Consider the following 20,908-nt stretch of genomic DNA (forward strand, 5'->3'; position numbering starts at 1 on the left):
CCTTGTATTAAAAAGATGTGCTATTATTTCTGTGTAATCCTGTAACTATGAAATGCAGGCATTGAACTTTCATGTTTGTGCACCATCAAATAAGTTACCTGTCATGTGTTTGCTAACCGCTGACTTCTATAACAACCATAAAAAACAAAATAGAAATTTACTGAAGGATAAAAGAGTTATGTAGAACAACAGTTATCAGATTTCTTAGTAAGCCTTCATTCCTTTTTCTTAGGCAAGACACAGTCAGCCCTTGGGGTATATAGTTATATAGTTGAATTATTCCCTGACTGCTGAATGCAAGTGGAACCTGTTCCAGCAAGGTGGAGAAAGAAACAAAAACAAATTTCCAATTTTAATACAGGAAACTTCCCCCTTAAAAATGTCCTGAATCTCTTGCTCATAGCTTAGCTTAAGTAAAAAAAAAAAAAAATGTTAAGGGTACCCATAGGTCTCTTTTGTTTTGGAACTTACTTCTTATGATAAAATCATTGGGATAGAAAAAAACCCTTTAAATTGAAAACTAACCAATTTTTCAAAGAAAGCATTGTTTCTGAAAGTGTGGCAATACCTAGCACTATATTGTAGAACTAGAGTAGTGTTTTTGTGTGTTCATGTTATGTGGTGATGTTTAAAAAAACTCTCACGCAAATTCATCAAGTGCTTACCTGAGACAGTCTAGAAATGTATAATAAGAATTTTGTGTTATAAAGTAATATAATTCAAGACTGAGGAAAATATGGGTTTAATTGATGTGTTATGTTTTATATGCAAATTAAGATAAAATTTACAATTGTCTGTTTTGTGCTAAAAGATTCTTGACTTACGTTGTATGGTGAAAAGATAACCTGAGGACAAATGTAAATACGTGCCGAAAAGGAATAGCCTAGCTACTTCATCAGGCGTTAATTTATTGGCTTGATGCCAAGCCCTTTTGAAATACCATGACCTTCTCATATGGAGCTCAATGTATCTGTCAGTTAAGTATTTTTGTCTCAAACATTTTTTAACAAAACTTCCCCCACGCAGTTTTTATTGTAAAACAATTCGCTATTTGTAATAAACTCGGATAAATTGGTGTCTGAAAGAAAAAAATACGACAGTTATATTTTGACTATCTTTGATATGCATTCTGCTGTCATACAGTTGAATTCCATTATTCTTGAAGATATGCTCAATACTCTGCATGTTTGATGGTTCTTCATACACAAAAATTCCTTTGGATTGCATGTCTCGCAGCAGAATTACGCTTCATAATGCATTTTCTAGTCACTTGTGTATACGACTAAGAAGAGAACCTTTCTGAGTTGTTTCAGTGAAGCCACAGTTTCAGTGTATTATCATGTTGGCAGCAGTGCTGAATTAAAGGATTCCTGTCCACTGCCTTGTGTTCCTATTTTTGTGGAAATCATCTATTTTAATTCTGCATTAGTTCAGTAATCCGGTTTACAGTGCAGTCTTGCAAACAGCTGTCATCACAGCTATCGGGTGGAAGAGGGAGAGGTGATGAGGTGATGTGAGGGGCTGGTATTGTGGAAGAGGTACGGGAGATGCTTAAGCAGCCATTGATGCTGATGCAAGCTCCTTTACACTGAAATAGTGTCCTGACTGAATTGGTTGGGTTGGATACAGCTGAAACACGCATGAGACATGTGAATGATCCCCTTTATCGTAATGGAGTGTTACACCTTAACAGGTATTTTGTGTAGGTCTTATTGTTAATTTTCTGATTCCTGTGGGTCCATGGAAGAGTAAGGGCCCATTTTGTTAATCTTTCACATAAAGCTGTGTCATCTGAATCAAGATACTGCAGTATATAGTGGAAAAGTTACAAGTTACAGATAAGGCCATTAATTGTATTTTGAATTCACTAGCACAGAAAGAACACTTATGTAGTCATCATTTAATGACTAGAACCTAGAAAGGTGAATTATGTTTTTACAAATGAATTAAAAAACAGTACTTTTATTGTAAATCAAAATTCTAATGAAACAGCTGTGTAGTTTTGTAACTTCACTTTCTCAGTATGAGCACAGTTCTATGTATATGTTTGAAGGTCTGCATCTAAATCATTGTATGTACAAGTAGACTGTACAGTAGAGAGTGAACAGAAGACGTGGATTTTAAACAAGTAAGCTTGCTTATGGGTTTTGTGAGCAAAAATGCTGAGAAACAAACTCAGTCATCAAACTGGATTGGGTCACAATAGTTTAGGGAACTAGAAATCTTGTGAGCTCCTTTCCTATGTTCTAGGTTGCAAACATAGTTTAACTTTGCCATCTGAAAACTTAGGTTTTATTTCTAAGATTACTGTCATATCATAAATAAACTACAAGAAATTCTTCCTGCAACTATACTGCCATCTTGAAACAAGATCTGAGGGGTATGAACTTGCATAATACATTTCCCTTTCATCACTTGTGATCCTTTCTAATCCTGCCTCCTCATGTTCTTAGTTCAAGATTGGTATTACCCAGTGTAACTGCACAGCTGAGGGCATAGAGTTTACTTTATGCTGAAAAGTTCACTTTTAAATTAAAGTTGACCTATAGATAAGAACCAGTGATTAATGATTTGAAACAGAAAAGTGGTCAGTAAGAATACTGATATAGACATGTGGCAGTTGTCTTGGTGTACAAATAATAAAGATGTACTTGGTTATTTTATTTTTAGTTAGTTTTATTAATATTTAAATTCTATAATTTAAAATTTGCCTGTGACTTTTATTTGAAAATTAATAAAATTAAAATGCAAAAGCAAATTAAAATATTTCAGTTGACTTAAATCCTTTTTGTCTGTGTGTGTGAATTTTTACTCAAATGAAAAATGCCAAAACTATTAGTTTCAGGATAAAAATTAATCTGAAAATTTATTTCTCACAAAAAGAGAAAATAAATAATACATATTTTCTGAACTAATTATAATAATGATCAGGAGCAATTATTCAGAAGATATTTGCTACTAGAAACTGTAAGAAAATTTATGTGTTGTGTTTTTAGAGTGTAGCTGCAAATGGAAAGCTACAGCATGGCTGTAATTTTTATAAATTTATGCAATTACCTGACAGTTTCTGAAAATATGTAATTGTCTTTTTATTAGAAGATACTGGTCATTATGTGAACATGTCTATTCTACAGGGATAATTTGATTGTTGGTGGTATGCAACTAGTATAGTAACGCTATTAGTTTAATCAAGCCCTTTAATTTCAGAGCAGTTACGTGCAGACAGTTGTGCACCATTTCAAGTGATATTCAGTAAAGATACTGTTTTGGTAATCACTGATAATTAGCATCTAAACAGATTCTTTTGTGTGGTTTTATTTTTTATTTTTACTCTAGTATGCCAGTGTTGAGAAAGATGGTGAGCATTACATGACCCCAGAAGATTTTGTGCAAAAATACCTAGGACTTTATACAGATCCACGTTACAATCCTAAAACAGTGCAGCTGTTGGCTGGAGTGGCAGATCAAACTAAGGATGGGTGAGAATTTTGCTTTCCATTAGAAGCTTGTAATGCATCGGTAAATGTATGAGTGAACGGGTTTGATAATTTCATCTTCTAAAATACATTATTGATTTTATTACACTTTAAGCTTATTTAGATGATAAGTTTTTCCTCAAGTACAATAGACTATAAATTTGTGGAAATTGGGAAAAAATACAGTGTTTAATGTGCATTTTTTAAACTAAGGTTTGTTTTAATGGAGTTTTAACAATTACTACAAATGCAGAAGAAGTTGAACTGCAAATAAGTTTAATGTAGTACGATTGCCTTGGAAAAGTTCTTTTCTGTATACTCGCGTCCATGATTAGATACTACGTAGAGTCTTTGGTACCTGTAATTAAATGTGGAAATACGGAAAAGCTTTCTTATTTCTGTAGTGTGCAATTCAAATAAAACCATTGAGGTCTTTTTTAAAGTGCTGGCTATTAGGAAAGCAAGACACTAATGACTCTATGAAGGAAGAAGGTGTTTGCCTAATCAAGATAAGGTCACACCACATAAAGCTTTTCCAAGTCTGCTTACAGATTATATTACTTGCTTTTAGACAGTTCTTGGAAGCTAATATACAAAATGTCTGCTCTGCTGAGGTGGTACCCTCTAACTCACTTGTCTTCAAAGGAGCCTTTTCTCTTGCTGCATGTAGGCTTCTAGTTTTGGCCTTGGATTGTAGCAGGAAGCATGGACATTGATAAAGTAAAGTGAGAAGGTTAAGATGGCTCAGAGAACAGGTCAAGAATGCAGAAGGGAGTCAGTATTTTGTAGAGAAGAGAGAGAAAGTTGCTGTTAAAATAGTATACAATACATTTGTAAATATATAGATGTAACTTGTTTTAAATTGAAAGCCCCTTAACTTCCTTGGACTTGTGAGTCTAAACCTGACCTTTGATATCACTTAAATGTTTTTGTTTTCCTGTGTTCTGCTTTAGAATGTTTTATTAGTTTGCATAGTATCCTGAACAGCTTGCACAGTAGCTGTGCTTTACAAATGAAATTGTATATGCTGTATAGATTTTACACTAAATGACAAATGTCAGATCTCCTGTTTGATCTGTTTTTTTTTTTTAATAAAGCTGCAGCATTTTGATAATACATACATTTGATAAATCCAGATAACCTGTCTCTCTGTTTGCAATACATGGCTGCAGCTTGTTGCATTGTTACGGATTGAAAAGGCTATTTTGTATGTATCTGTTGAAATAATAGTCTAATTGATGACTAGTAAACTAACATGTTGAGTATCTTGTTTCTCTGAAAGCAGTCGGTTATCTTTTACGATGTGCATTTCTTCAGAAAATGTCTTATAAAAGGATCTTTCTTACAGTAAGAAATCAATTTGTTTTATTGCTACAACAGAAGTTTACATTGAAGCATCACTTTTTTGTTGCTTCCCCTGTGAATATAAGTTTTTTGGGGTTTGGTTTTTTGTTTTTGTTTTTAAATCTGGGTAATATTTGAAGTGACATAATCAAATATGGGGAAGTGTGCTTTATCTACTTCTGTATAGGAACAGTGGGAATGGAAATTGTTACAACATGGTCTGCAGTGCAAAATGTTTGTCTGTCTGAATGCTTGTCTGAAACTTATTTTCCTAAATGTTTTAATCTATATTTATCTCCAATCTGTATTTCATGTGAAGAATTTGTTATACCCCATCATCATCAGTTTATTTATTTACTTTTACGTTCATATTCTTTCATTTGTAGTGAGCCTGTAATATATCAAAATCCAGACTCTAATAACTATATCATCTGCACAGAGAGTTTAATCTGTAGCATGAATAATTATTGTAATCTTCAACTGAATTCCAGAATACATTATGTCTTTCCAAGGACTTAAAGTTACTTTATGAAGTCCAGGGAATTATCAGTAGTCCTATTCCATACATACATTTGTAAATTAAATGACAGCCCAGTGTGTCACAACAAATCATTGAGAAGCTTTGGGTTCTGTTAGGAAATTTAATTCCTGTATCTGCTATCATATTCTCTTAGCCTTGCTTGCCCTTCAAATACTCAAAGTGTTCTTAGTAACTTTTCTGTGTTAATATTTTTTAATCTCATTTAGGTTTAAGTTTGGCACTTTAGAAAAAAAGCACATTTTGGAACTGGCTGTCTGTAGGCATATGTTTAAAAAAAAAATGTTTTTTTACTTGTTTTCTAATGATAACTTGATCCTTACTTAACTATTCAGAGTACTACTGCGTTGTCCCATTGCTACAGTACAAGATTGGTTTGCTTTAGTGGAACACTGTAAGGTAGTTCTTAAAACAGATGACTGTTCACTTTCAAAGTGTTTATTCTTCATTGTTACAAATGCGTGTTCTGAGAAATTAATGTGATGAGCTCTAAATTAGAATTTGGCCTAAACTGCCTTGTCTGCTGTCTGTTTAATGCAATGGGATTTCACTGATGCTGTAAGCATTCCTATGTCTTCAGACTGCAGGCACTAGATTTGAAATTAGGATAAATATCCTCTCTGAATAATGCACTTATATATGCATGCTAAAACCAGCTTCCCAATTACATAAGTCAGTTAACATTAGTAGGTATTGCAGTTTTAAAATCAAAGATTTTCTTCTCCCTTCAAACCTTCAAAATTTCACAGTAGTAATTTAAAATTCTTCACTTTAATTGCTTGTTTCTGGGTACTCTTTTTATCAGCATATTGTTCTTAAAATTTGGAAATGTGTTCGTAAGTCCTGAAGAAAGGGTTGATGTTTCACATAATGGAGAGTCATAACAGAGCTATACATAATGTCGAAAAGCTATGTTGTGTGGGGAAAAAAGAGCAAAGAGTTGTAGTAGGAAAAAAGGAAAGATAGAGAAGAATTGTAAACACATGACTTGCTTTGTGTGCTTTTGAAGGGTAACAGTACAGAAGAAATGAGAGGAAAGGAAATTTTTAAAAATCTTACAGGTAAACTGAAAGGTGAGTGATTTGATACTGTTACAGACTCTAACACAGTGGGTTCACTGAATGATACTTGAGTAGTGATTGGGTGGGAAGCTCCATCATTCTGTTTAATCCAGCTCCTGTTATCTCTGCCCTAATGGATAATGGAGGAGTACAGGGGATATCCCTGCTCTTAGACATTGCAAGTTGAATATATGGAAAGGAAATTGAATGTGTCTGTCTCCTTTTGCTGTAGGCACTGTTAAAGTGAGACCACCGAAGATGGCTTCTTTCAGGTTCAGGCTTCTACGAATGCATTCTACAGATCATCACTTGATTCTGTCAGTTATAAAGCTTCCTGGTTAGGAATCAATTTGTATGTCAGGTTTACGCTTGTATGTGAGGTATATTTTAAAATGATAGTATTTACAATTATTTTAAAGGATATTCTTTTTCTTTGATGCTAAACCGTTATTTATCAAGATCATCCTTTGGATGAAATTGACTTTGCATCTGAAGAACCATTCTCACATGTCTGATTTTTGTGGCTAAAGTGTGACAAATGAATATAATAATTCTGTATTTGCCATATCTTAATTCCTTTCAAAATCACTACATTTTTTTCTGTATTTTCTGTATAATGCATATATGCAAGAATGTTAACATCTGTAACCTTGTTTAATGTATCTCAGTTCTGCTTTATGTGTACTTGGATAGAGAAAGACTAGCTAAACTAATGAATAGTGTGGCTTGATTTTTTTTTCTTTTTTTTTTTCCTGTAGGGAACAGAATTTATACTTCACTCTTTAGCAGTAAGCAGTATATGTGTGAAGTAATCACTATGAGCTAATGATCTCCTATGAAGAGTACTAAATTCAGATGAATTATGTACATATTCTGGGATAATGTACCATCTACAGTGATATTCTGTGTTCTAACAGCATCTACTGAAATAGTAATTTTTTTGTTTAATTTTAAAAATATAATTAAAATTCTTATTCCCATTGATAATTTATTTGATGCTAAAATAGATACCCTGTTATTTATTTCGATAAACTGAGCTCAGGAACTTGTAACTGGATGGAATATTCTAAGCCATCAAGCGAAGTCACCTGTTTTTACAAGGATGAAAACACACATTAGTTTTAATAAACCAGGTTTGCTGTTAAAACCTAAGGCTTTTTCTTGCAGTATTCTGGAAAGGCCACAGTATATGCCTGTTCTAAATATCTTTATGGATATGTGATTTTGTTCTTGTGCTAACATTATCCTTTATCTTCTCCTGACTTAGGGCTTATTTTTCTGCAGCTGTTCTTACATACAGCGTTAGGATCCCTTCTAAGTGTTTTTTCTGTTAGTCAGAATAAGCTGAGTTCCTCTAGAAAAGTTATTTATGATTATCCTAATAAGTTACCTGTGCATACATTCAAGTCTTGAGTTTATATGTGTTGAACACAAGGACTTGGATTTCTATGCAGTGTTCCAGAGATGTTGTGGGAACCCTATCTGGGGATACTGCTGCTTCCTTATCTGGCACAGAAACAGCTTTCCTAATGCATCCTCAGTTGCATTTTTCTGTATGGTGACTGTCTTGCATACACAGCTCAGAATCTTGTGATCTGCTGTTACACTCAAATCCTTCCCTGCCTTGGCCATGTCTAACTGTCCTTATGTCCAAATGTTCTTATAGGTTCTTCCTTTCTTTCTTGTCCTCAAGTACATGACTGCAGTTCATGTTATATTTGAAGTGTAATATTTTTTCTATATATGTAGTTAAGTATAACTTTTTCTGAACTTGTTTTTTATAAATGTTATACATTGTTTTAAGAAAATACATATGTTGTATAGTATATTCCTATACTTGTATTAAACTATCTTTTCTTTCTCAGTAGAAATTCCTATATAAATCAGTAATACGATGACAGCCCTGTAAATTTCATGGTGGTAGAATTTCTGTGGGTTTTTTGAGTCTTAATTTTTAAGTGCTGTCTGCTTACATTTATAATTCCAAAGTAATAAATTGTAGGTATTCACTGAGAATTGATTATATTTAGTTGTTGATGGATATGAAGAATTCAGTCCTTTTATAGAGGAAGAAACTGAGTTGCATAAAGGTTAAGTAACTACTTAAATGTAACAAATACTTTCTCAGTTTCCAGTGAAGAGTCTTAACTTTTTTATATTAGAATTTTATTTTAGTAATTGGATCATACAGTTTTCTAGAGCATCAAACACAAAATATCCTTGGGTTTGTGAATAATTTTTTGAAATCTTTGAACTTCTGTGTTTTCCTTTGTAGGTTGATTTCCTATCAAGAATTTTTGGCATTTGAATCTGTTTTGTGTACTCCAGATGCAATATTCATAGTTGCTTTTCAGTTATTTGACAAGAGTGGCAATGGAGAAGTAACATTTGGTAAGAATACCTAAAGAAAAAAGTTTAAGAAAGTGATTATAATAGTATAAGTTGTAATGATGCGTAGAAATTCATATTGTGCAGTACTGTACTGATTTCCTAAGAGTTTGCATGAGTAAAACATTTTTTTCTTTCAAGTGATAGAAGCTTAAGAAATACACAGAAATAAAATATATTTTGCTCTGTCTTGAATCAAGATTTTTCTTGTTCCTGAAGTAGTTAATACAATGCTGTTTTGTTCAGTGTCATCCTAAGTAAAATTCTGTGTCGCAGACTTTGAACTCCTTCAATGATGAGGGATTTTTAAAATATGTTCTGGATCTCCACATATCTTTGAAGAATTGTCATTAGGTGTAGTAGGAGCTCAATATAGAAATGAAGGAGGTCTAGTCTTTTGAATTCCTAGTTTAGTGTTCCTTTTCTTCAGGAGCAAATCTTACTTTAATCTTATGAGTGTAACTTCCAACTAGATCATATATTTGAAAAATTAGGAAGAAAATATGGCCTTTAAGTTTTGTTACTTTTTTTTTTCCCTAATCACATAAATTAGTAATTGGACAAAATTCTTTAGGCTAACTATACTGCTTTACGATGTTGCTAAATAACTGTTATTAACATTGCAGTTTAAGGAGGACTAGGTTTTATTTTTAAAACTTCATATGTTTATGAAAATCAGATAAATCAGTGCAAAGAATTTAATAAAATGGAATGAGAATTAAATGTTATTTCTATCCAAAAGAATAAAGCTCTCAATAAAGAAAATACAAACTATGCTTGGATTTGTAACCACTTGCTGTTTGTACTATTTCATTCTTACGAAAATTGTTGCAACTTGTTGGAAAAAAAATGCAAGGGTCTGTTTATGGAAACAAACTGCTTGACTTATGATGTCTGTTAAATTCATCATTAACTGAAGGATCAAACACTAAGCAATTTGGATACACAACGTCTTGAAAAGAAAATCTTTTAGAACTTAAGTGAAGTCAGTAAATGCAGTCATTAGGAAGTAGACAAACTACTACAATCAGTGTGATCGTGTTAAGGATGGTATATTTAATAATCTCACAAAATGGGGATGTGCACTTTGTAGCTCTCATGAACACACTTGAAATAGCTGGTTCCGTAAATGAACAAAAAGTAATTTCAGATTGTATACAGATTTCTCAATCAGACTGAGGATTGTTATTTTTATGAGCACATCTTTATATTAAAGACTAAAAGAACAACACAAACAAGAGAAGCTGTAAAACAGAAAGTTGCATAATTTTTTCCATATCTTTCTTGCTGAATTTTTTTTTATAAGGCTGATAAATCTTGAATAGGAAACTCTTTAGGGAATTTAAAATTTACTATTGGTTTCTTGTTTTTACAAAATGAATTATATTGCAATTATTACTATATTTAATAGTGACATATCAGTGGTACATATTTTTGTGCTACAGTTCCCACGTTTACTGCTGCTTTTTTGCTTTTTTTTTGTTGTTGCTTGTGACATGGGATACTTATTTTTGCTTCATAGGCATAGCATACAAATTAATGCATCTGGGAAAAATGTGAATGATGATATGTAACATCTTCTGAATTTGGTAACTTTGCCGTCAATTTCCAAGTCAGTCTTGTGGCCTATAGAGGCTGTTTTACAAATGAGTCCTGCACTCTTTCATTTTCACACCACATAAACAGAAAGGCACAGAGTTTAGTTTTATGTAAAAACAGGAGAATATATAAAATTAGGTCTTAAAAGTTTTAATAAATTATTAGAAATATACTGAAATGGAGTAAGTTCAGCCAGTTGGTGTGAGAATTGCTATCCGACAAGTCAGCTCTCTTTTATCAGTGTGTAATGTATCCAGTCTGCGGATAACTGATGTTGGTTATGGGAGCAAACATGAGTCAAGATTTTCTAGCTCAGATGTAATGCTATGTGGATGTGATTGCATTGATTCCAAAGCTAGCAAGTCTTGCCAGAAGTGACATGGATTTACTGAGGTTTTTCTACACTGTGCATCTGGAGCAAGGGGTGGAAGTGCTAGAGAGTGGAACACAGAATCAACTTGGTTCTGCTAGGCCAGTAAGTTGAACCCAGCACTGGGCTTGCTGGATGTAAGATACGTCCCAAAATCATTTGGGTATGACTATGGCTTTTTCAAAAAATATCCTTATCTACTCAAATTTTCAGTTATCTGGAGAAAGTTAAGTATACTTGTTGATTTTTAGAGCTGGCTCTGTATTTGAAAGCAAGTTGCTCCTGTCAGGTTCACATCTCCTTCTTAGGATTTATTTACTGACATGGACTCAGACCATACTTGAGCACTTTAGCTTCTTGCAGTCCTCTTGAGCCCCAGTCTGCCACTTGTCCCTTTAAAAGTGTAGCTTCCAACTCTCCAATGAGGAAACTATTAATTAAATTGTATTACAGAAGAACTTCTGTCTTATGAGTTGAGAAATGGAAGAGGACAAAGAGTTTATGATTCTTTAGAAACTACTTGGTAGAAATACTTGTCAGCTATGCTATGCTAATCAATGTCTTTGTGCAATATCATATGTTAATTGGGATTGTTGAAACAGGAAGCCTTCTGTCACTTTAATGTCATCTACTTTCTTACTGCTTTGGGACGTTGTTCCAGGAGTTTTGGACATCCAGAAATCCTGTATGAATGGCTGCCGTAAATGTGCAGATAGTATGCTGCAATATTTGTATAGGAGGTCCATTGCAAGAACATGAAATTAGACCTACTTTGTATGAGCAAACTGTACAGCACGCTCAGTACTCTACATGTTTCAGCTGCACTGGACTTGCTGTCAGCTTGGTGAATAAAAAGCAATAAAATGACTATTTTAGTAACCCATTGATACAATTGACTTTTTAATCATGGAGAAGTAGAAAAAAAAAAACATTTCTCTTCCTGATCAAATGCTTGTATATCTTCATAAATGATTCCTAGGTGAATATTTTATGGAAAATGTGTTGCTGATGAGCCCTTACAATATTGCTTTAACCATAAAATATTTTTGCTGACAAAGAAAAGTGATTTTTTTTTTTTTTCCATGCATTGTCTGTCTTGTTATGGGTTGCTATCTGCAGTCAGAGAAGACTGACAACCACTTTGCTTTTTTGATCATGGGATGTAACTGACTAAGCTACTTAACATGAATGAAATATTTCAAAACACTCCATAAAATTAATGCTATTGTACTAAGGAAACTTCTTTTTATTGCTATTCTGTACAGGTCTTTAGACCTGAATTCAGGTTAAAGCAAACCCGAGTATTAAATCTGCTCAAGCTATTTGGTTTGCTTTGATGTTGAAGCAGATAATCCTTACTGTGGTTAAAAGGTAAAGTCTGTGACTATCACTGAAACTTCTCTCAAAAATAGGTTGTCTAACTGGAAGTAAAAGGATTCTTTGTAATTTATCCCTTCAGCAAACCATACAATGATCTGGACTATATCGCTTTTAATTGGAATGTAGAATTTTGAGGCTTTTTCCAGCTATTCTTCCTTGTAGAGTCACCACAAAGAAAGGCATTCTCTGATAAACTGGAGAATTTCAGAGACACTTTTTTAGTTAAATACCCATGCTGGTATGGATAGAAAGATAGAGCTAAAATAATGAGATTTTGAAATTTTGAATTTTACTGCCTTCATGTTCATGATTCTTCTGTATTCAGAATTTTTATGTTATTTTGGAGATAATTGGAAAATATTTATGGAACTGAACATAAGGCATTTTAAAACATACTGCAGCTCAAAATCTAATTAAAAATATTTTGCAGAGTATAATGGCCTCTTCCTTAAAGGCAGTGGGGGGAGTAAGAGGATTGGATACCTAGTAATGCAACTGTGTGAAAATGACCATGATATTGGTAAACTGAAGTAATAAACATCAATGTCATGGTTTCAGAAGTTGGCTATACAGTGATACTGAAATCTTGTCCATCTGTTTTCTTAAACAAATTTTAATCTGGGAGAGAAAGTTCTGATTTCCCTAAATCAGGACATAGAGTTTGAGAATACTGGAAGAAGGTGAGTGAGAAGAACAAGAGAAAGGACTTGAATATATGTTGTTGTAGTTCTTTGCTTTTGAGTATTATTTTTCAGGAAACACAGATCACTCCTAGTACTCAGTCTTCCCCCATTTCCAAAAGAACCATTAGATTGAAAATGCTGGGATTTGGATTTAATCTTACAAGTTCTGCTTTATAAAGTATCATTTGCAACCATAAAGACTGGAAACCTTTTAAAATGTAAACAGAAAAAAATCTCATAATCACATGGCTACAGATCTGAGGATATAAAAAAACCGCCATGTTTTTATCAAGTGTGCTGTAAACTAGAACTGTTACTTTTCTTGGCTGCCTGGTAGCCATATGTTAGTTGCCTGGTTTCAAGATGTCTTTCACTTAACACATGCAGATAATGTAGGAAACATCACTGTATGTTATGACTTTCTTTTGTCCTCATGGTTTTTTTTGGTTTTTGTTTGTTTCTTTCCTGTTGTGGGATTCTTTCAGGTTTAAACCACAGTTTTAAACACTTGTGAGCAGTGTGGGATGAGAGCCCCTCATTAGTTTTTTATAATAATATTCAGTTCAAAACCATAGTTCAGCAAGAGGGAATGGAAAAGGAGAACTCCACCTTAAAATTATATATATTGACAATTTGTTGTTATGGCTGTCACTAATGTTAACCTTAAACAGAATCACTAATCCTTTTAAAATAAGAGTAGAAATACAATGTAACTATGTCTAGTTTAGCTTTCTCACTTGGCCTGCCACTTGTCATTTTGCTCTCACGTCAGAAATTACTGTATTATTTACATTTGGATCACTCTTAATATACTTCTGTTGCATCAGGTGCTACACAAAAAGTCTTTTCGCCTTTAACTGTGATTTTTTATTTTATGCTTGAAAGTGAAAATATGTAAAATTTGCTGGTAGCAGAAATAGTGAAAAATAGCAACATAGAATACATTAAAATGCATTATGTACATTAAGGCTGAAATATGTACATGTAGATGACTGAGTAGACATTTAAAAAAAACCCTATTAAACAACAAACCTTCAGCATACTTATGCTAGTACTTAAAACTATCACATTTATATTTTTGTGTTTCTCACAAGCATGACTGATGTTCCATCACTGGTGAGAGGAAATGGCAAACTCTGTTAACAGGTTGATGGCACTGGAATTGTCTGAGGTTTCCACTCTGCTTCTTGGGGAGCTGATAAGTCAAAATAAATAATAGGTACTACCTCAAGGCTTACTTGGGGTACTGAGCTCATCCCCACCATGGGCCATCAACAAGACATCATAGTGTTTATAACTTAAAGTATTCTTCCTCCTCCTATGAAATTCAGTATTGCCTAAAAACTTTGTTTTTCTTGTGTCGTTTTTGTGAGCCCGATAGGTAACAATGTTTGATGGAGGTTGAGCCAGACATGTGTTTGCTGCCTGCAGATAGCTGCTCCAGGCATCTATAATTTGTTAAAAATGATTGGGTGGGGAAATTCTGAAGCAATCTGGAAAGAATGCGTGTCGCCTTGGAGGTAATGTGCTAGTGCACTAGAGTAGTAGGTTTATTGTTCCTGGGGCTCATGGTAAGTTGAGTGTGTCATCAGGCTGCTGACTTGTATGCCTATCTGAGAAGAAAATGCATTGCTATAAGCCTGGAAAGAAAGTTATCAGCTCAGTAGGAAAGAATTCCACTGCGGAAAGGTGAGCAAAGAGTAGGAGAAGACATTAGTAAATGAGCAACATGTATTGACAGGGACAATGAATGCATTCTGTAAAATGTCATACTAAAATGAAAGGGTTTAAAAATAATTTGCTGTTTGCCCCCTGCAGAATAGCTCTGTTGGAAATTTGAAGTACTTGTAGTTTATCTTAATTTAGAAGCATTACTGGGTTTTGACTGAGGGAGAGGAAGAAAAAAAAGCAAAAAACCCTAGCATTTGTACCTTAATGTTACTTGTTTTCTTTGTTGTCAGTGCTTTGCTTCTGCTGTGAAAAAAATAAATTAAAAATAAGACATTTGATCATAATTCAAAGTGGTGGAAGCGTAGGTGATGATCACATTATGTGTAATTTCTGAAACGTGATTGTCCATTTGCTGCTTCTCATCACACAAGTTGTTAGTTGTGATGGCTATTTCCTTTAATACAAGAGAATTGCCAACAAAATTGGATTAAAAAGGTATTCTTGATATATTTTGAAGAAAACATTGCTACTCTTTGGTGGAAGTAGTAAATTTTAGTGCTTATGCAGAGATGTTTGAGAATCCCAAATGGCTTCAGAAAATTGTATTTAAAGTTTCAATGGTTTTAACTGTGTCAGTTATTCAGAACAGGTACACGGTTTTGCTGCTGTACTCCAAATGTTTCATAAACAAAGCCAACATGGAATTAATTAAACATTAGATACAACATCATATCCTTAAACCGAGACTACTGTAATACATGCAGTACACATTACTCATTGTGAGTGATTGCCAGTGGAAGAAAAATGGGTAAGGTACCTCAATTTTCAGAGAAGCAACAGGCTAATTTGGATACCATTTATTAAAGCTAGTTATCCACTACTGGAATTCTTCAAGTACCAGTACACTCAACTATTGAATATAAATTTATTAATTAATTTACCAGTATTATTTTTATGTGCTGAAGGATCTTGACTTGTGATATGTTGATGACTAGTTGTAAGTGTTTTTAAGAAAAAAAAATCAATAGCATAGGAAACCGATTCTTGGTTGTTTAAGTAGTATACAATTAAACACTTGAATGAGAGTTATGAAAAAACCAGGAGATTAAGTCTCATTAAAAATAATTGAAAGATCTATATGAGCATGTAAGAATATTTTCTTACAAGAAAAAGTGAGACTTTTTTTAACCTTTCTCTAAGGTTAAAAGAAGCAATCATTGGAAACAATTGAAAATAAATTTACTGGCTGCCTCAGCACATTCTTTCCTAAGTTTTCATTAGGAGAACTCAGTGTGTATTAGAAGTCAGTTTTACAGATGTGTCAGTAGTCACTAACTGGCACCCTATTTGTACATCAGTAGCCAAACCAATTGATCCAATTAAGCAGGCCTGTCTTTTGTTCTGTTCACAGTTCAGTGCCATTTTGCAAGCTCAATAGTGAGCTGCGCTGATCTGTTTGTGTTTGTAATACATGAAGACTCCAGGTAGCTTGGTCAGAAGCTGCAGTGAATCGGTGGTAGTTGGGGAATTTAAATGTTCATCTCCTGGTCCTTTGACCTCAAGCAATGATGAATAGACCTACTACAGAAAACTTTCAAAGAAAGTATGGCAAAATAAAATAGTTTAGCACTATGTACTTTATCTCTCATTTTCTTAACCCTCACCTTGCATATTGATACCAGTGAATAGATATGAGTGGACAGTTACAAGTAGTCAGGGTGGTTTTTTAAGTTTCTTGTTTACGCGAACAACTCCTTTAGCCTACCTTGCTGTGGAAACTGTGGTTTAAATTGCAGTTTTTTCACTATGGTGTGTGCTTGACCTTTAAGTAAGGGCTAAGTTACAGTTAAATCACTTACTAGCCATAATCTGCCCTTTGAATATGTAATCTCAGACTAACTGTGAAGCAGGTGGTCTAGCCAAGGAATCCTACTTTGTCCCCATTCTGAGACAGATTTATTCTGAACATTTCCCATATAAAACCATATAGAGATTTGCCTAGATTTGATCTAGAACTAGTAGAAAGGCTATAGAATTGGAAGAATGAATGAATCAAGTAGTCCCTTCAGCACAGAGAAAGCAACATGTTTACTCCAAGTAAATAGCTCTTGATGGAATTATCAAACGATATTGAAGTTCTTCGTATTGCATTTTGTCTTTTAGCAGAACTGTTTAAACATATAAAAGAAGGGGGGTGTTTTCAGCTAAAATATTTTGTACTTTGTTTTAAATTTAAGCTATATGCCACATTTTATTTTGGTTGTTAACACGTTCTGGGTTAGCTGATAAATCAGTTCAGGTACTTGGAGGGAGATTTTGAAAAGTGTTCACGTGGTATGGATAGATGTCCAGTTATACTGTTCATGTGTTGGATAATCTGCACAGAAAGCAAGCTTGTTCTGCAGCATGGCAATGCTGTGTATGAATAATGCATGCTTTTTTTTCAGATGAGGTTTTTGACTGAACTCAGATAATACATTTGGCATTGAGATTTCATTTGTACAGTATACATACAGAGAATTCTATATTCTGAAATGACAGGTTTTTTCTTCATTTAAAAGAGGACATCTCTATCTTCACTTATCTTAAAACATTTTAATAACTGAGACTACCAATTATGTTTTATAGGATTTGATTTTTATGCTAAGGCCTTATCAAAAGCTTCTAATAAGGTGCTTTCTGCTGAGTTAATGATATGTTTTAGATGGCATTTCTTATACCTATCTTCAATAGACATTCAGACAGTGTGATTGTAATAATCAAGTTTCAATCAAACCATACTTAGTATGACAAATATTGCGTGAGATTGTAATGCAGGTATTCGTGCTCTTGATAAAGGGCTTAATTTGACTCCTAGCAGAGACGGAGAACCACTATTGATTTTTATATCAGAATGCAAAATAGCTCTTATTTGTCATGTATGAGGGGAAATTGCTTCTTAATTAAAACTAAATAAAACATTCACTCCAAGGTTTTATGCAGTAATACAGAAAGTATCACGTTGTGTCACAAATGTGTTCTTATACAGGTCTTTAAAGGTTCAGTTAGCAATTACTCTTAACAAACTAAAACACTTCTTAAACAGCTGCTTAAAACATCATTTGTTTGTATCCTTCCTGGATTGTTTGTAGATTTACTGTACCCCAAAGCTCACTTGTTGTTTTTCCCTCCCCCAAAGCAAATGTCAAAGAAATATTTGAACAAACTCTTATTCATCTTCAAATCCCCTTCAACTGGGACTGTGAGTTCATTCGACTGCATTTTGGACATAACAGGAAGAAGCATCTTAACTATTCAGAGTTCACTCAGTTTCTTCAGGTCAGTTATTAACCTTCTTCCAAAGTAGAACTGAAATTCATTTTCACTTCTAGCAATACACTAATACCATTATAAATTTTGAGTTTATTCTGGTAGTGATAATCATTATCTGATACTAATCCTGACAGCTATGATGAACTGTTATTTCTCCATACCAGTTCTGTAAGCAGCGTGTACTCATTGTGCTTTAACCTGAATACCATCATATAAAAGAATTGGACTAAATACCCTGTTCGTGAAATTAACCATTTTACTGATTGCTGTTAAACTGGATGAGGGTCTACTTTTTCTGTCATAGGAATTTAATAGCAAAACTAACCTCTACCAGAGAAAGGTAGCATCCTTAATATAACCAGTTGTTATTAACCATATAACCTCCCATATAAAAGTTTTAGCTTCTTTAACATTTCTTTAGTTTTGTAAACGTTGTCCTAATACTACCCTTTTTTCTCTCACATATAATGGGAGTTTGGTCTTAAATGCAGCCAACTTAAGTGGGAGGCAAATCTGCTTTCCTGACATGTTGCTGAAGCACCCTCTAGGGATCAGGCTTTAAAGGATTTCACTCATAGAACTGGACTTTGTGCTAAGCCAAAAAGTTACAGTAAAGGCATATTATGAATTGAACATTAGACTAGAAGGAAGTAAAGGAAGACATCAGTTATAAAGGATGGAGGAAGAGAGAAGTAGGAGAAATGTACGTTATAATTCATGAGAAAGGAGTTCACAGAATTGTAGGTAATTGTACTGAATTCCATAAATTAACATTCAGTGGTCACCCTATGATATAACTTAAGAGTTTCTGTCTAGCAGAAAAACAGATTATGCACTTCCAGAGCTGGCCTTTGGTACAATATAGTTTTGGACATACTGTCCTAAAGTAGGGAGTGATAGATGTGCTTTGATATATTCTGTAATTGTTGTCCAGGATAAAAATAGATCATAGAATCATAGAATAGTTTGGGTTGGAAGGGACCTTTAAAGGTTATCTAGTCCAACGCCCCTGCAATGACCAGGGACACCTTCAACTAGATCAGGTTGCTCAGAGCCCCATCCAACCTGACCTTGAATGTTTCCAGGGATGGGGAACCTACCACCTCTCTGGGCAACCTGTTCCAGTGTTCCACCACCCTCATCGTAAAAAATTTCTTCCTTATATCTAGTCTGAATCTACCGTCTTTTAGTTTAAAACCATTACCCCTTGTCCAATCGCAACAAGCCCTACTAAAAAGTCTGTCCCCATTTTTCTTACAAGCCCCCTTTAGGTATTGAAAGGCCGCAATAAGTTCTCCCTGGAGCCCTCTCTTCTCCAGGCTGAACAACCCCAGCTCTCTCAGCCTGTCCTCATAAGAGAGGCGTTCCATCCCTCTGATCATTTTTGTGGCCCTCCTCTGGAGCCACTCCAACAGGTCCATGTCGTTCCTGTACTGAGCTGTATCTGGATCTAGAGCAGATTCTAGAAAAATGTATCTAACTAGACAGGATCTGAAGTCTTTATTGTAAATTGAGATACTGGAGTTTGGCACAGTCTTTCAAGGTATAACTTGATGTTACTTTCAAGGAATAAACTGTGTCCTGCATTTGATACTACATATTCTAAGTGATCCCAGGCACAAATTCAGGACACTAGTGCAGAAAAAACCCAGATTGCTAGTGACAAGAATCTTTTTGTTGGGAACCCAGGGCAAAGTGATAAAAATCTTCTGGTTTTATGTTTATTGCTCCAAGACACTGTCATGTAAGATACAGTAACCTCTTACTGTCATATAATAAAAACCCTTAGTAGGGAAGGGTAGTATGGGCTGCGGTAATTTCGATGCATACGCAAGTTGGATATTGTTGTCCCTCCTTTTAGATCAGATTGTTTTTCTTATTTGGTGTAACAGCATCTTGTGGGGTTTGGGACTTGGATCAGAGCAGGCTTGTTGCACCCTGATCTGGAAAACCTTGATCTTGAGGTTATAAGAGTTGAGAAATTACTGTAAAGGTGATATAAGCTAGATAGTTTGCCCTCTTCTTATTGTCTGTCAGATCATGGTTATTATTTTAGCTGCTTCTAGAAGTCTGAATGACAGCTGAATGTGCTTTATTGTTTGCTTGAATAGAAGGAAACAACTTTTTCTGGACATAGAATTTACAACCATCATTATTATCTTGAGGTTAGGTTACTGCAGTGTGCTTTATATGAAGGTTTTTACAGATTGTATAGGAGTTTTAAATTGCCTGAAATGAGTGACCATTTCTGACATTATGGGAGGTAGCTGTTGGGGGCAATCTAAATCTATATTATATAATTTTCACTGTTCTCCTGTTTATTTTCAAGTACTTTTCAATGAGTTAGCTTATAATAGCCCAGTCATATTTCATCTTGGATGTGTAAGAGATCAGCTCACTTTGAGTCTTCAAGATCAGTATCAGAAGTTTCTCTAGCAGTTAAGTATTTAATAAAGGAATAGGTAGCAGACAGGACGCGGGTATGTGAAGTTTATTTCCCAAATCATTTAGTGAAAGTGCGTATTTCTTTACAGTTGAATTGAGGCTTTTCTTTGACAGAGGAATGAATCTGTGGATAGAATCAGTATGCAGACTTCTTGTTTTAGTTGAGCTGGCCTTTAACTTTAAACTGCAGTTGTGCTGTGGTCTGCATGTGCAGATGTATTGAGGCATGCTGTAAGAATATGAACTTAGTGAGAGTTTTGTGAACAGTGAGTTACAGAATTTGCTTCTAATCTGCTATTTCTGAATATTCGTTCTAGGAGCTGCAGTCAGAACATGCAAGACAAGCCTTTGCATTGAAAGACAAAAATAAGAGTGGTATGATAACTGGGCTGGACTTCGGTGACATCATGGTTACCCTTCGGTCGCATATGCTAACTCCATTTGTACAAGAAAATTTAGTTTCAGTAAGTGTAAAGAAAAATGCCTTGAATTCAGCGTTTGATAGCTGTAATGTTTTAAGATGTTACTGCTTCTCTTCCACTTTGTTTTCTCCTACCTGTTTATCACTGCCTTGGTGCTAGAGATTATCACCCTCATAACAGAGTGGGCAGGGTGAAACATGGCAGCACTCGTTGGCTTCA

General features: G+C 34.4%; 1 protein-coding gene across 1 annotated transcript in view; it reads left to right on the top strand.

Moving 5' to 3' along the window:
* The window catches only part of SLC25A12 (solute carrier family 25 member 12), a 52,208-nt gene that overhangs the window by 2,869 nt on the left and 28,431 nt on the right, over window positions 1–20,908 (top strand). The window contains exons 3-6 of the mRNA XM_052791876.1: window positions 3,337–3,479; window positions 8,695–8,810; window positions 17,689–17,828; window positions 20,585–20,731. Coding sequence (XP_052647836.1) covers window positions 3,337–3,479; window positions 8,695–8,810; window positions 17,689–17,828; window positions 20,585–20,731 — 546 coding nt within the window. The remainder of the gene's footprint in view (window positions 1–3,336; window positions 3,480–8,694; window positions 8,811–17,688; window positions 17,829–20,584; window positions 20,732–20,908) is intronic.

Source organism: Harpia harpyja, chromosome 7, assembly GCF_026419915.1.
Source record: "Harpia harpyja isolate bHarHar1 chromosome 7, bHarHar1 primary haplotype, whole genome shotgun sequence".
In the NCBI taxonomy this organism is placed as follows: Eukaryota; Metazoa; Chordata; class Aves; order Accipitriformes; family Accipitridae; genus Harpia; species Harpia harpyja.